This window comes from Rhodotorula graminis (genome assembly GCF_001329695.1).
Source record: "Rhodotorula graminis WP1 unplaced genomic scaffold RHOBAscaffold_2, whole genome shotgun sequence".
NCBI lineage: Eukaryota > Fungi > Basidiomycota > Microbotryomycetes > Sporidiobolales > Sporidiobolaceae > Rhodotorula > Rhodotorula graminis.
Window position 1 is genome coordinate 1,240,835 of NW_017264929.1, and position 13,197 is coordinate 1,254,031.

The following is a 13,197-nucleotide window of genomic DNA, read 5'->3' on the forward strand; positions in this document are numbered from 1 at the left end:
TGAGGGTGGCGGCGGGGCGGAAGTCCGGGGTCGGCGAGGAGGAGAGGAGGGAAGCCACGGCGTCGCGCGCTGTGGGCGTGGCGGTTGTGGACGCGAGAGCTCGCGAAGGCGAGACTGGGCTGCTATTCGAGGCCGCCCACGGGTGTTGGTCGGTCGAAGTGATCGGTCGAGGTGTTCAAGGGCCGAGGGGAGGGTGCGAGGCGAGTGGACGGCCTGGAGGTTGTGCGCTGCCCGCGATGGACCTTGGGAGCTGCGTAGAGCTGTCGTGTAAAGCTCGAGCTGCCCCTCGAGGCGAGCGAGAGGGTGAACGAGGCGAGGTGGAGCGCCCTCCTCGTCGCCGGCGCATCTCCACGCGAGCCTCTCAGTCTCACTCTTTCGCTCGTCGGCACAGCGTAACCAGCTTGCCAGCACGCACTCGCATCCTGACTCTCAATCCCTCTTGAGAAAGACCGCTCGTCGGGCCAAACCTGCGATCGCTCTCTTTCTCGGGACTGACGCGAGCGACGTGGTATTGCAGCGCGCCGGCGCGCAGAGACGCATCTAGCGTCGGTCGGTCGTCGAGGGGCACGAGAGGAGGAGGGCCGGGAAAGACGACTTCCTGCGCGGGCAGGGCGAGAGCAAGGCAGTGCTGCGCTCGACGTCGGCGCCGGGGCCGCGGCAGGCTGCGGTACGAGAGAGAAGGGGAGAGGACGCACCTGCGAGCGAGACACGAGTTGTCGGCGAGGGTGGGCAGGCGAGAGGAGGCCGCCGAGTAGGCGAGGCGCAAGAGAGAGAACGTGAGGCCAAGCCGAGGACGGGCTCGGGAAGTCGATCTGCGCGAGGCAGCCATGTCAGTATGCGTCATGTGTGCCACGCGCCTCGACACTGATGAGGAAGGGGCAGCTCACCTCGTCACCAGCGCCCGCGAGCCGAGAGCAGCTCCATGAGAATCGGCGCGGCGCCCGGGATCTCGTCGCGCGCGATCCTCGCCTGCAGGTCCCGCCAGCTGTCGCTCGCCTTGACCCGGCCCCACTCGCGCACGACGTAGGCGAGCGCGACCTTGCGCCACTCGGCGTAGACCTGCGACGCGTTGTCGAAGAGCTCGAGCGCGGCGTTGTCGACCGAGAGCTGCCGCCCGAACTCGGCGAGGCACGCCTGCTGCAAGGGCTCGCAGCCGAGGAGGTGCGCGAGGCGATAGGTCGACTTGGGCGAGACGGGGATGGGGAGGGAGGGCTGGGCGGCGCGCAGCTCCTTGACGAGGTCGGCGCGCGACTTTTTGGCGCTGGCGAGGACGGGCAGACACGAAGAGGCGAGAGGGGCGAACCGGAGGAATCCCGTCTGGAAGTAGCGCAGGACGGCGCTGTAAGTCGAGTAGGCGGTCTGGCGGACAACGATTTCCTGGTAGGAAAGGTCGGCATGGTTCGAGACGTCATGCAGCGACAGGGGCGACGCCTTGTCCTCGCAGAGCGCGACGTCTGTCTCGTCGTCCGAGTCGGCAAAGTTCTTGTCGCCGTCCTCGACGGTCGTTGACGAGCGCGCCGAAGCCGAGGTCCGGGCGCGCTTCGAGGCCTTGCGCACGCTCTAGGAGAAGCCCGAGCGCAGAAGGGTCTTGAAGTACGGCGACGAGGCCGACAGGAAGGCCTACGATGTCCACAGCTCGGCGAATGGCTCGGCGCCGGCGGCGGCGAAGGCGAGGCGCACGACCGCGTCCCGGGTGGGCCGATCCGACTCGTCTGCGGGCGAGGTGCACTCGTGAGGGCTTGTCCGGGGCGCCAACAGTTGACAGAGTCGAGAATGACGCACCTGGTAGGCGACGAACGAGAGTTTGCGGGTGGACGAGCGGGACGCCCTGGTGGACGTTGACCTCGAAGCGGAGGTCGTACGCCCGATGCGAGGCGGCCGAGTAGCGCCCGTCCGACGCCGCTTCGAGCTCGCGCAGCTTGTCGTAGCTGACGACTAGGCGGACCTGGCCGATGTGCGGCGGGAGCAAGTTGCCGTGCGCGATCGGCAACACGTCGTGGTCGTCGAGGAGGGCGTTGAGGCGGACGGTGAGGTGAAGGGCGAGGGGCTCGTACCCGACTGTCGCGGCGTCGGTCGAGACGGAGAGCTCAAAGAAGGTGTCATGCCGGGTCGTTGTGACGCTCCAGTTTCCCACGAGCGGGACGGAGCGCAGCTTGTAGTCAAGAGACTTGGGCGTGCTGGTGGATGGAGGTGCGAGGTGTATGGATAAGGTGGTGGCGAAGGTGGTGGCGAGCGTGTCGACGGTGGCGAACGTAAGCTTGGAAGTCATGGTCGTGGCGAGGAGGCGTACGGCGAGGGTGGGGGACGAAGGAAGGTGCAGGTGCGGCGGCGGGTCGAGGCGAGGGCGGGTGTGGGTGTGCTGACACGAGGAGATAGTATGCTGCAGGTGCAGGTGCAGGTGCAGGTACAGCGCAAGCGACGCGACGCGGTGGAGCAAGAGGGCGAGCGCCAGGTTCGACGACGAGGAGGAGAGGGGAGCGCACTCTCGCCCACTCGAGCCACCGCTCTGCTGTGGTCCGCCCTGGCTGGGTCCTGAGCGTTCGACTACCTCCGCCACGATGGACCGCAGCGGGCCTCGCCCGCCGTACGAGCTCGCGACCCCGCTCGTCTCGTCGCGCACCCTCTCATCAGCTCGAGGCCAAGCACCTTCAACCACCGGCTCGTCCCGCCTCCCGTTGCGCCGTGAGCACTCGTACTTCTCTCAGACTGCCCCTCGTGCGCGCCGCTGACCCTCTCCCTCGCCCAGGAGACTACGCGGCACCCACCCCGGCCACCGTCGGCCGCACCTCGACCCTCCTGCGCCGACCCTCGAGCGGCGACCTGAGCAGCTCGTACGGTGCGTCGCCTTGTCCACTCGATCTTTCTCTGCGTGAGAGAGCTCACCCGTCCCTCGTCGAGCAGGCCTCGTGCCTTCGACCACCTCGCGGCTCCCCACTCGCCGTCCGTCCATCTCGGGCGGCTCCGTCCTCGACAGTGCGTCCCACGCTCTCTGCGTCGCCCAGCCTTGACGATCTGATTTGTTCTCTCTGCAGCGCCGGGATCAGCTCGTCCAGAGTCGCGCGTGTCGGGCGTCAAACGTCGCACGAGCGCGGCAGATCTACAGCAAGGTTCGTCCCCTCTCTTCTGCAGGCCCTCGCCCGGTCCCTGACCTCTACTGACGCATCTGTCCACACAGAATCCGAGACGGCGTCGCTCAAGCGCCAACTCGCACGCGCGCTCGCCCAGGCCGAGGAGTTCAAGCACGCCTCGTCGCGCACCGCCCTGGAAGCCTCGACCGCCGCCGACAAGGCGGCCGCCCAGCTCGCCGAGTACGCCGCGCGCGTCGATCAGCTCGAGCGCCACCGCGCCGTCCTCCTCGCCAAGGAGCGCGAGGCGGCCGAGCGCGCCCAGGCGCGCGAGTCGGGCGAGGGCGACGACAAGACCCGGCTCGAGGGCGAGGTGCGCGCGCTCCGCGCCGAGGTCGGCCAGCTCAAGGACGACAACGCCGACCTGCAAGAAGCCTTTACCGACCTCGAGCACGCCGCGACCCAGGCCGTCGCAAAGGCCAACGACCGCCAGAAGCGCGCCGAGCTCCTCGAGGCCGAGATGCTCCGCCTCCGCACCGAGGCCGACCAGTACCTCGAGGAGGCGTCGAGCGAGAAGAAGCGGCGCGTAGCCGTCGAGGCCGAGCTCGAGCGCGAGCGGTCGCGGGCCAAGGAGTCGGACGACTCGCACGTCATCCGCGAGGAGCTGCATCGTGCGTCGTCGCTTTCTCTCCCTCGCCCCGGTTTTTCCTCCTTCCGTTCACTGACGATGTCTCTCCGTCAAACAGGGCAAGTGACGACGTTGCGCACGCTCGAGAAAGAGAACGGCAAGCTGCAGCGGCGCGTCGAGACGTACGAGCGGCAGCACGCCAACGTCGAGCTCCTCAAGGAGACGAACCGCGCGCTCGAGAAGAAGGTCAAGGCGGCCGAGGCGCTGCGGGCGCTCCTGTCGCAGCACGAGGTCGAGCTCGAGGTGCTCAGGCGCGAGAAGGCCGACTGGTGCGCTCCCTCTCCCTTTGCCGCGTCCTCGTCGAGTTCCTCCCTGACTCTCTCTCTCTGCCTGCAGGGCCGCGTTCGTCAAGCCCGACGACACCGACACGTTCTCGTCGCCGCGCAAGATCACCAAGTCGCTTGCGACGGTCCGCATCGAGAACGCGACCTTGCGCGACCGGCTCAACTCGCACGCGCTCGAGGTCGAGCGCCGCGACCGCATCGTCGGCGCGCTCGAGGGGCGCGCAGCCGAGCTCGAGGCCGCACTCGACGAGGCGCGGCGCGAGCTCGAGCGGGTCAAGGAGCGCGCGAGGACCGACTCGGCGCAGGGCGGGCTCTTGCGGCAGGAGGTCGCCATGCTCAAGCGGCACCTCGTGCGTCCTCGCTCTCCTCTCCTCGTCGGGGGGTAGCTCGTGAAACCGGCCTGACTCGCCCCTTTGTCCCGCTCGCAGGAGAGCTACACGACCGAGGAGGCGATCCAGCACGCGGGCAACTACGACGCGCAGAAGACGGCCCGCATCGCCGAGCTCGAGGACCTCCTCGATGCGCACAAGTGCGAGGTGACGACGTTGACCGGGCAGATCGCGCACTGGCGAGGGCTCGTCGAGCGGTACGGCGGCAACACGACCGAGATCGTCCAGCTCGAGGCGCACGAGGAGGCGGCGCACTCGGCGGCGCAGGACAAGGGGCAGGTGGGCGAGAGCCTGCAGGAGCAGCTGAGGCTCAACGAGGCGCTGCAGCAAGGTGCGCCGCCGTCGTTCCCCACCTCTCGACCGCGAATCCGGCCAACAGCGCCTGACCCCCTCTCTTCCCTCGGTCACAGAGCTCGACGAGGCGCGCAATGAGCTCGCCGTCATGGAGCAGGAGATCGACGCGCTGTCGGTCCAGGTCGAGCAGCTCGAGGAGAACCAGGGCATTCGCGGCGCGTACAACCCGACGACGCACAAGGTCCTCGAGTTCCGCGACTCGCCCGACCGCGTCGAGCACGCCATCCGCGCCGCGACGCTCGAGCGCCTCGAGGCCGAGAACCGCGCGCTCCTCGTTCGGCTCGGCGACCTCGAGCGGGGCGCAGCGGGAGGAGGTCCGAGCGGGCAGCAGCTCGTCCCGCGCGAGTCGCTCGTGACGGCGCAGGCCCAGATCGACAAGCTCAAGGGCGACATCCAGCAGAAGGACACGCTCCTCAAGCGCATCTCGCAGGTGCGCACGCCTCTCTCGCCGCCGTCGTCGTCGTCGTCGCACCGCAGCCGACCCTGACCTTTTCCCCCCTTCTCTCGCGCGCACAGGCCGTTACCGAGAAGACCGAGGCGATGCGGCTCGCCGTCCAGAAGCTCCTCGGGTACCAGCTCGCCTTCCTCGATTCGGGCCGGATCCGCGTCACGTCCGTGTACGCGCCGTTCAAGGACCGCTCGCTCGCGTTCGACCCGTGGCCCGGCGGGCCCATGCCGTTCCGCCTCGTGTCGGCGCACAACGACCCCGTCATGGCCATCGAGGAGGTGCGCCGGAGCATCGGCTTCTGGCTCGACGGCAGAAGCAGCTTGCCCGGCTTCATGGCGAGCCTGACGATGACGCTGTGGGAGGAGTCGACTCGAGGTCAAGCAGGCGGCGTCGTCTTTGGATAGTCTCTCTCTCTCTCCGTGTGTGCAAAGAGATGTGTCTTCCGTGCTGTCGATCTCTCAGTGCCCGACCGCCGAGAGAGGGACGAGGTGGACGAAAGAGCTTGCAGGCCGCGAGAGGGCGCAGCTACGAGAGGTCAAAGCGGCGAGGGGTGAAAGCGAACGGTCGAGAGAAGGGGTATGACGACGAACGACGAGGAGGATAGGACAAAAGGACGGGTGACTGAGCGAGAAGGCCTAGAAAGTTGCGAGTGGGAGAAGTGCGAGAAGGAGAAAGAGGGAGAGAAGAAGGGGTGGGACGACGAGAACGTTGTTCAGAGGCCGCCCGCACTCGCCGCAGCTCGTGCCGCCAGGCGAGTGTCCTCCTCAAAGTTTCGCTCAGCCACCTGCTTGATCCAGGCGTCGAACGCCGGGTCGCCGAGGTGCTCCGACGAGAGCGCGACGGGCAGCTTGTACTCGTCCTCCTCCTGCGGCTCATCGTCCTCGTCCTCGTCGGCGATGCTGCCGCCGTCGCTGCGGCACACGGCGTCGTAGAAGCCCGAGTCGTCGTACTGGTCGCCGACCGGGTCGGCCGCGAGCGGGCGCTCGATCTTCTCGAGGAGGCGGTCGAGCTCGACCCAGTGCTTGGGGTTGAGCGCGAACCGGCGGTGCTTGGACGACACGACGTGGTCCTTGAAGTCGTCGTACTTGACGCGGCAGTTCTCGCAGTAGCCGGGCTTCTTGGGCTCGTCGCGCACGGCGGCGGCGGCGGCCGCCGGGACGCGCAGGCCGTTGAGCCCGCCGTCGACCGACACGCTGCGCTGGATGCCCATGCGCTTGACGCGTGCGACGCCGCCGGCGAGGCCGCTGCCGGCGACCGACACGGTGCGGTTCGACAGGACGGCGAGCCGCTTGTCGACGAGGCCGCCGTTGGCGCCGAACCTGCTCGCCTGGGCCGCACCCGAGCGCGCCGCCGTCGACGTCGCCGACGCGATGTTGGACGTGATCGTCTGGCTGTTGCCCGAGGCCGCCATGAACGAGTCGCGTCGAGGGTGGTGCGCGCCCGCCGCGCCGACGCCGGCGCCGATGCCGTCGGCCCTGCCCGCCTGCTCGCGTGCGACGTTCTGCAGCGAGACGGCGCGGCGCAGGTTGGGCGCGAGAGCACGCGCCGCGACCGAGCCGAACCCGCCCTTGCCGCCGTTGGCGACCTGCTGCTGCTGCTGCTGCTGCTGAGGCGCGACGAGCGGCGCAGGAGGCGGGACCCGCCGCTCGTACGTGATCTCGCCGTCGTAGCGGTAGAAGCCCGTGCGGCCCTCGATGCCGCCGTACAGGATGGGCCACGAGGGCTCCTCGTGCTTGCGCGGCTTGTCGTACTCCTTGGCGACGATCGGGCGGTGCTCGCCGGTCGAGTCCTCGACGAGGAGGAAGTACTTGTTCGACGGGAAGTAGTGCGTGTCGGTGCGAGGGACGAACGGGTCGCGCTCGCGCGTGCCGTACAGCTGCTCGTCGCGGAGGAGGCTCGGGAGGGACGGGTCGCGCTGCAGGCCGTTCTCCTTGCTCGGCGAGTGGTGGTTGATGCGCGTGAGCATGAGCTGCAGCTCTGTTGGGCGAGGTATACAGGGTCAGTCCTCGTACTTGCAGTGCCGAGAAGGTGGAACGACATGGACGCACTCTCGGCGGGCCAGATCTTGAGGCCAAAGTCGAGCGCCTTGGACAGGATATCTTGCGAGTCGATGAACGGGTTCTTGTCAAAGTCGCCGACGAGTCTGTAAAGGGCGGCACGGCGTGAGGACTTGCGGGCGGTCGGGAGAAGAGAGGAGAGAGTGGACGAGGGACGCACGGTCGCAGCTTCTGCCCGTTCGGGAGCTCGTACATCTTGGGGCTCCTCGCCGTCGCCTTCTTGACCTTGCCCGCTGCCGACTCAAGCATGCCGCCGCCGACCTTGGACGCCGCGGGCGAGTCCGACACGTTCTCCTTGCCCGCCGCCGAGGGGACCGGGCGCGACGTGACGACGTGCGTCACCTTCTTGGAGAAGAACTGATCGACCGACTGCGAGCAGGGAGGTTGGGGTCAGGGCAGTCCTGCGCGTCGCGCCGTGAGGAGGAGAGGGGACGGACCGAGCCCAAGCGCTTGACCTGGGCGCCGAGCGACGCCTTTGTCGCCTCGTCGATGGCGTCAAAGTAGAACGTGAAGGACGGGAACGCCTTGCGGAACTTGTTGCGCCACTGCTGGTTCTCGGTCGCCGCCTTCTCCTTGTCCTGCGCCGTCGCCTTGCGCGATTTGCGGCGTGCGTCCTGCGCCGTCAACGCCGCCGCCGCCGCCGCGAGCTCGGGAGCTGTTGCCGTCGCGCGCTTCTTTGTCGGGCGGTCCTCGATGATGACGGGCGAGCTGTCGTCCTGCGCGAGGTCGGCGGCGGTGCGCTTGGCGACGACGTTGCGGTCGCGGTCCTGGAGGAGGGCGAGTGCGGCGCGGACGCCCGTGTGGCCCTGGACGCGCGTCGCCTGCATCGGGACCGAGACGGGTGCTGGAGCTGGCGCGAGGGCGGGCTTGTGGTGCGGGTTCGAGGGGCCGGCGAGGGCGTTGAGGAAGAGGGGCTGCTCGAGGAAGACCGGAGCGGCGGGTGGAGCTGGTGCGTCGCCCGTGTCGGTGCGGCGGCTGTGGGAGCGGCTGTTGACTGCCCAGGTGGCCTGGGCGGTGCCGGTCGGGGTGGTGGCCATGACGCTGGTCGAGGGGCAAGGGAAGGCTGGTTGGCGGACGAGGGGGGAGCTGGCGCCGGCGGTCGCGAGCGAGGACAGGTGCGGCGCGTTGACGGGTGCCCTTGGTGGGTAGTCGGGGTGCTGGTGGTCGTCGTCGCACCTCTGTCGAGGGCTGTGGAGAGCTGGGAGGGAGCGAGGGCGGGAGCTGGCTGTTGGCTCGTCTGGCTCGGGGAAGAGTCTCACCTCCCCTCGAGCCAAACAAGGCGCTCCTCGACGCGCTCGTCGGCGAGAAAGGAAACTCTCGCGCGCTGGGCCAATCTCCGCCGCTGGGCCCCGACCGCGGTACACTTGCCTCGCTCCTCGCTCTCTCGGCTCGCACAGCACAGCGCCAGCGCACGCTCAGCGCCAGGTCGGCGACATGGACGCAGCACAACTTGTCAGTCCCCCCTCTTGCGCTCGAGCGGCTCGTCGAGCTCGTTCGCCTCTCCTCCTCGGCGCTCGTCCACTCGATCGCTCACACTCGCCCCTCCTTGGACGCGCATGCAGGTCCTCGGCAGCTCAGCAGTCGCCACCGCAGGCTACTGCCTGCCAGCCCAGCCGTGCTGGCCCGTCCCCGACGCCTGGTCCTTCCTCAACTCGTCCCTCGTCGGCACCCTCATCCGCCCCTACGGCCCTCTTCCCTGCGTGCCGCCTACCTGCACCGATGCCCACTGGCGCATCGAGCAGCCGGCGGGCCTCATGTTCCTCAACTTTGAGTGCGTCGCCTCGTTCGCCCCTCCATCTCCCTCTCTCGAACAAGCTGACGTCGCTTTCCCCGCTCGCAGAGACGGCTACGGCCTCCTCCCCGACGAGGGCTTGCGCACCGCCACGTCGGCGCTCGTCGAGCCGCCAGCCATGACCGCCGGCGACCGCACGCCCGCCTACGTCCTCCAGGCCCTGTCCGACTCGGACGTCGCGCACGGCGTCGCCTTTGCTCGAGAGCACCGCCTGCGCCTCCGCGTCAAGAACACGGGCCACGACTACCTCGGGCGGTCGAGCGACCCCGGGTCGTTCACGATCTGGACCCACGCCTTGAACGAGACGCGGTTCGAGCCCGACTTTGTGCCGCACGGCGCGCCCGAGGGCACGCCACCGCACCGCGCGCTCGTCGTCGGCGCCGGGACCATCGTCAAGGACCTGTACGAGGCGGCCGACAAGGCGGGCGTGCTCGTCGCGGGCGGCGTCAGCAAGACGGTCGGTGCAGGTGCGTCCCTCTCGCTCGGTCACTCGCGCGAGCGCTTTCTGCGCATGTTGGCGAGCCGACTGACACCCATTGTACGTTCTGCAGGAGGAGGCTACGTTCTGGGAGGCGGTCATGGTCCCTTGGCGCCTCATCTCGGGCTTGCAGCCGACAGTGCGTCCCCGTCTTTCTCTCCCCCTCGCCTTCTCGTTCGCGAGCTCACTCTTCTTTCCTCTCACAGACGTTCTCGAGTTCACCGCCGTCACGTCCAACGGCACGATCGTGCACTGCTCGCCTTACGAGAACCCGTCGCTCTTCACCGCCTTGCGAGGCGGCGGTTCCGCCTTCGCCGTCCTCACCTCGGTCGCCTTCCGGGCACACGACGCGCCGTCGGGCTTCGTCGGCATCTTTGGCTCGTTCGGCGTGCGTCCAGGCGCCAACACGACCGGCGACAGCGGCAAGGCGGCGTGGAGGAGGATGGTGCGGCGGTGGGTCGACTTGCAGCCGGTGCTGAGCGACGCGGCGCCGTTCGCCGGCTACACCTACGTCGTGCGTCCTCTGCTCCCTCTCCTCTCAGACCCCTCGCAGGCTCACGAAGCCCTCGCTCCGCAGCGTCGCCCGCTCGAGTCGCCGTTCGCCTACATTCTGCCCTCGGCCAACGTCACGCTCGCCAAGGAGCTCTTCCGCCCCGTCTTCAAGGCCGCCATGGACGACCCCGACCTCGACATCCAGTTCCGCTACGTCGTCCGCAAGTCGTGGTACGACCTGTGGCACGGCTGTGCGTCCCTTTTCCTCGTCGTCGTCGCCGCACGGACCTCCTCGCACTGCCCTGCGACGCTGTTGACCCCGCTACGCCCTGCAGCTTTCACCGAGGCGCTCGAGTCGCTCGACGAGGTCGGCATTCCGCTGCTGCTCGGCGGCAGGCTCGTCCCGCGAGACGTCGTCGAGCAGAAGTCGGACGAGCTCGCGACGTTCCTCGCCGAGTCGCCAAGCCCGGCCATCGTGCACCTCGGTGCGTCCTCTCTCTCTCGTCTCTCGTCTCTCATACCTCCATCGAGACCGGGCACTGACGCCTGAGCGCCGTCGCAGTCTCGGGTCGCGCAGTCTCGGTCGAGCCCGAGTTCCCTTCGTCCGTCAACCCGGCGTGGCGCAACACCCTCCTGTGCGCCCTCGTCCTCGCCGCCTCCTAGCCCGTACCATGTCCTGACGAGCCCTTTGTCGTTTAGGCACATCGACCTGCCCGTCTCGTGGCCCGCGTCGGCCCCTCTCTCGACGATCCACCACCTCTCGACGTACCTCTCGTCGCACACGCTCGCCCTCGGCTCGATCGCCTCGTCGCTCGGGCACCCGCCGGCGTCGTACGCCTCGGAGAGCGACTACTACGAGAAGGACTGGCAGGCGGTGTGGTACGGCGAGGACAACTACGCGAGGCTGCTCGAGGTCAAGAGGGAGTGGGATCCAGAGGGGGTCTTCAGCGCGCGCAAGGCGGTCGGGAGCGAGATCGTCGGCTGGTGAGCGGGCGCGAGTGGCAGCGGCGGCTGTCGGTGCGAGCGAGTCGGCGAGCGAGTCGGGCGAGACGGCGAGGGTCGTCTGGGGCGCTCAGGGCATCTCTTGTAGCAGTTGCGTATCGGTGTACCGTAGAGAGTCTGTACTGCATGTCGACGTCACTATCTTGTTCTCGCGGCTCGACGAAAGCGAGCGAGCGCTCTCGAGCTCTCGAAGCGGCCTTCTCAAACGCTCGAGTCGAAGGAGACAAGCTCTCGCTCTCGCTCGACAGCCGACAGCTCTCCTCGAGCGCGAACTCGACGCCGACAGGCAAGCTACACATGTGGACATCGTTACAGCTCGAACACAGGCAGTACAGCGGCCCCTCGCCCTCGAGAACTCAACGCTTGCCGTCCTCTTTCTGCGACGGCGGCATCGACTCGAGCTCGTCAGGCCTCGCCCGAGCTTTGGAGAGACGGTGAAAGGAGAGGGACGTACATCGAGGATGAACTGCGTGAGCGAGCGCAGCGCGGCGCTCATCTCCTCGCCCGAGGGTCGGATTTGGCTCGGCGGAAGGAGGAAACCTGCGAGGGAGCGAGCGTCAGAGCATGCTCGTCTTGACGAGGACAGGAAAGAGAGAGAGTGAGAGAGGGGACGCACCAAAGACGCCGCCGTCGCGAAGCTCGGCGCCAAAGGACCAGCGAATCTTGGCGCTCGCGTCTGTCGAGAGGGGGAGGGCGGGAGAGTCAGGCGGTGCCGAGAGGCTCGACCGAGAGAGAGAGGAAGAGGGAGAGAACGCGAGAGACGCACACGTCCAGTCGAGGCTCATGCCCGGGCTCGTCAAGCTGATCTCGCACACGCTGCCCGTCTCGAACTGGCGGCCGTGGACGCCCTTGAGCGCCTTGGCCGCCTGCAGGACTGCCTCGTAGTGGTTCTCTTCGTCGGCGGTACGGACGTCGCACGAGTACGAGTAGGGGAAGAGGACTGTGGGCGGGCAGGGACAGTGTCAGGTCGCTCACTCGAACAAGGGGGGCCAAGGCGAGAAGGGGACGCACGCATCTGGCCGAACGAGTGCACGTCGAAGAAGGCGTCGACGTGGTTCGACTCGTCGAGGAGGTAGCTCTTGAGGGCCTGGAGCTCGACCGACTCGAACGCCTCGCGGCCCGGGTAGCTGTCGCTGCACGGGTTGGGCCTCGCCCCGCGCTGGAACTCCTTGCCCCAGTTGCGGTTCAGGTCGATGCCGTAGCACGTCTTGGCGGTCGCTGACGACGAAGAAGGCGAGGACGAGCCGACAGGCTGGCGCGACTTGCGCCACAGGCGGTCGTGGTCCCACGAGAAGACGTAGCCGTCGGGCTGTGGGCACGAGAGAGGGACGGTCAGGGCGGCGCGCCGACGTGAGGAAGGAAAGAAAGAGCGACGCACGTTGACGACGGGAATGAAGGTGAACTCGACGTTGTTGAGCAGCTTGTGGTGGGGCGTCTTGCCTCGAGCGTCGGGCGCGACGAGGTCGTGTGCGAGGTACAGGACGGTCGACGCGGCGATCCACTCGCGGGCGTGCTGCGTGCCCGAGACGACAAAGCCGAGCTTGTGGCTGCGCTTGTGCTTGTGGCGCTTGGAGCCCGACGACGTGGTCGAGAAGACGAGCGGCGACGGGCCTTCCTCGTCGTCGTTGTCGTCCTCCTCGTCGTCGACAGGGGCGGTGGCCGACGACGTGTGGTTGGTGACCTTGACGCCCCAGATGTCGCGGCCCTCGCTCGACTTGCCGACGCTGATGACGCGGACCCAGTCTGGGTAGGCGCGTTCGAGTGAGACGAGGATGGCGTGCAGGCCGTCGTACGGGTGGTACGTGTCGTGGATGCCGCCGCCGACCGTGTCGAGGGGCGACGAGGACGACAGGTTGGCGATGGCGGCGGCCGACAGGGCACGGGCGTACGAGGTCGAGCCGTCGAGGGTCGACAGGTGGGCGGCGAGCGGGAGGTGGTGGCCGGCGACGGGCGAGTCGATGCCGAGCTCGACGAGGCGGTCGACGACGGCGTCGAGCGTGTTGGCGTGGCCCGGGTGCTCATCGAGGCGGACGATGGCCTGCCAGTGCGGCGGCTGCTGGCGGTTGCGCGAACGGCGACCGGCAAAGGCGAGGTCGATGTCGTCGGCGTCAAAGAGGCGGGCCGCTCGCTCGAATGTTGGGCGGTCGT

At 68.2% G+C, this 13,197-nt stretch overlaps 4 protein-coding genes across 4 annotated transcripts; 2 read left to right on the plus strand and 2 right to left on the minus strand.

Moving 5' to 3' along the window:
• Window positions 1-2,558: 2,558 nt before the first annotated feature.
• RHOBADRAFT_51542 (uncharacterized protein) lies at window positions 2,559-5,679 on the plus strand (the record flags this gene model as incomplete). The annotated part of the gene is made up of 10 exons (XM_018415898.1): window positions 2,559-2,682; window positions 2,747-2,836; window positions 2,902-2,973; window positions 3,033-3,107; window positions 3,176-3,736; window positions 3,812-4,022; window positions 4,090-4,387; window positions 4,466-4,757; window positions 4,837-5,210; window positions 5,297-5,679. The coding sequence occupies 10 exons, from the start codon at window positions 2,559-2,561 to the stop codon at window positions 5,630-5,632; spliced, it is 2,433 nt and encodes an 810-aa protein (XP_018273775.1). The 3' UTR covers window positions 5,633-5,679.
• Window positions 5,680-5,847: 168 nt separating this feature from the next.
• RHOBADRAFT_51543 (uncharacterized protein) lies at window positions 5,848-8,322 on the minus strand (the record flags this gene model as incomplete). Its single annotated transcript, XM_018415899.1, has 4 exons — window positions 5,848-7,205; window positions 7,277-7,371; window positions 7,446-7,654; window positions 7,723-8,322. The coding sequence occupies 4 exons, from the start codon at window positions 8,320-8,322 to the stop codon at window positions 5,941-5,943; spliced, it is 2,169 nt and encodes a 722-aa protein (XP_018273776.1). The 3' UTR covers window positions 5,848-5,940.
• A 519-nt stretch (window positions 8,323-8,841) lies between these two features.
• Window positions 8,842-11,035, plus strand: RHOBADRAFT_51544 (uncharacterized protein; the record flags this gene model as incomplete). Its single annotated transcript, XM_018415900.1, has 8 exons — window positions 8,842-9,056; window positions 9,126-9,544; window positions 9,629-9,694; window positions 9,762-10,069; window positions 10,133-10,298; window positions 10,383-10,532; window positions 10,610-10,682; window positions 10,747-11,035. The coding sequence occupies 8 exons, from the start codon at window positions 8,842-8,844 to the stop codon at window positions 11,033-11,035; spliced, it is 1,686 nt and encodes a 561-aa protein (XP_018273777.1).
• A 299-nt stretch (window positions 11,036-11,334) lies between these two features.
• On the minus strand, window positions 11,335-12,074 carry RHOBADRAFT_66031 (uncharacterized protein). The gene is made up of 5 exons (XM_018418852.1): window positions 12,061-12,074; window positions 11,816-11,989; window positions 11,666-11,725; window positions 11,504-11,589; window positions 11,335-11,426 (listed from the first exon to the last, which is right to left on the minus strand). The coding sequence occupies exons 1-5, from the start codon at window positions 12,062-12,064 to the stop codon at window positions 11,406-11,408; spliced, it is 345 nt and encodes a 114-aa protein (XP_018273778.1). The 5' UTR covers window positions 12,065-12,074; the 3' UTR covers window positions 11,335-11,405.
• Between the last annotated feature and the right edge of the window lie 1,123 nt (window positions 12,075-13,197).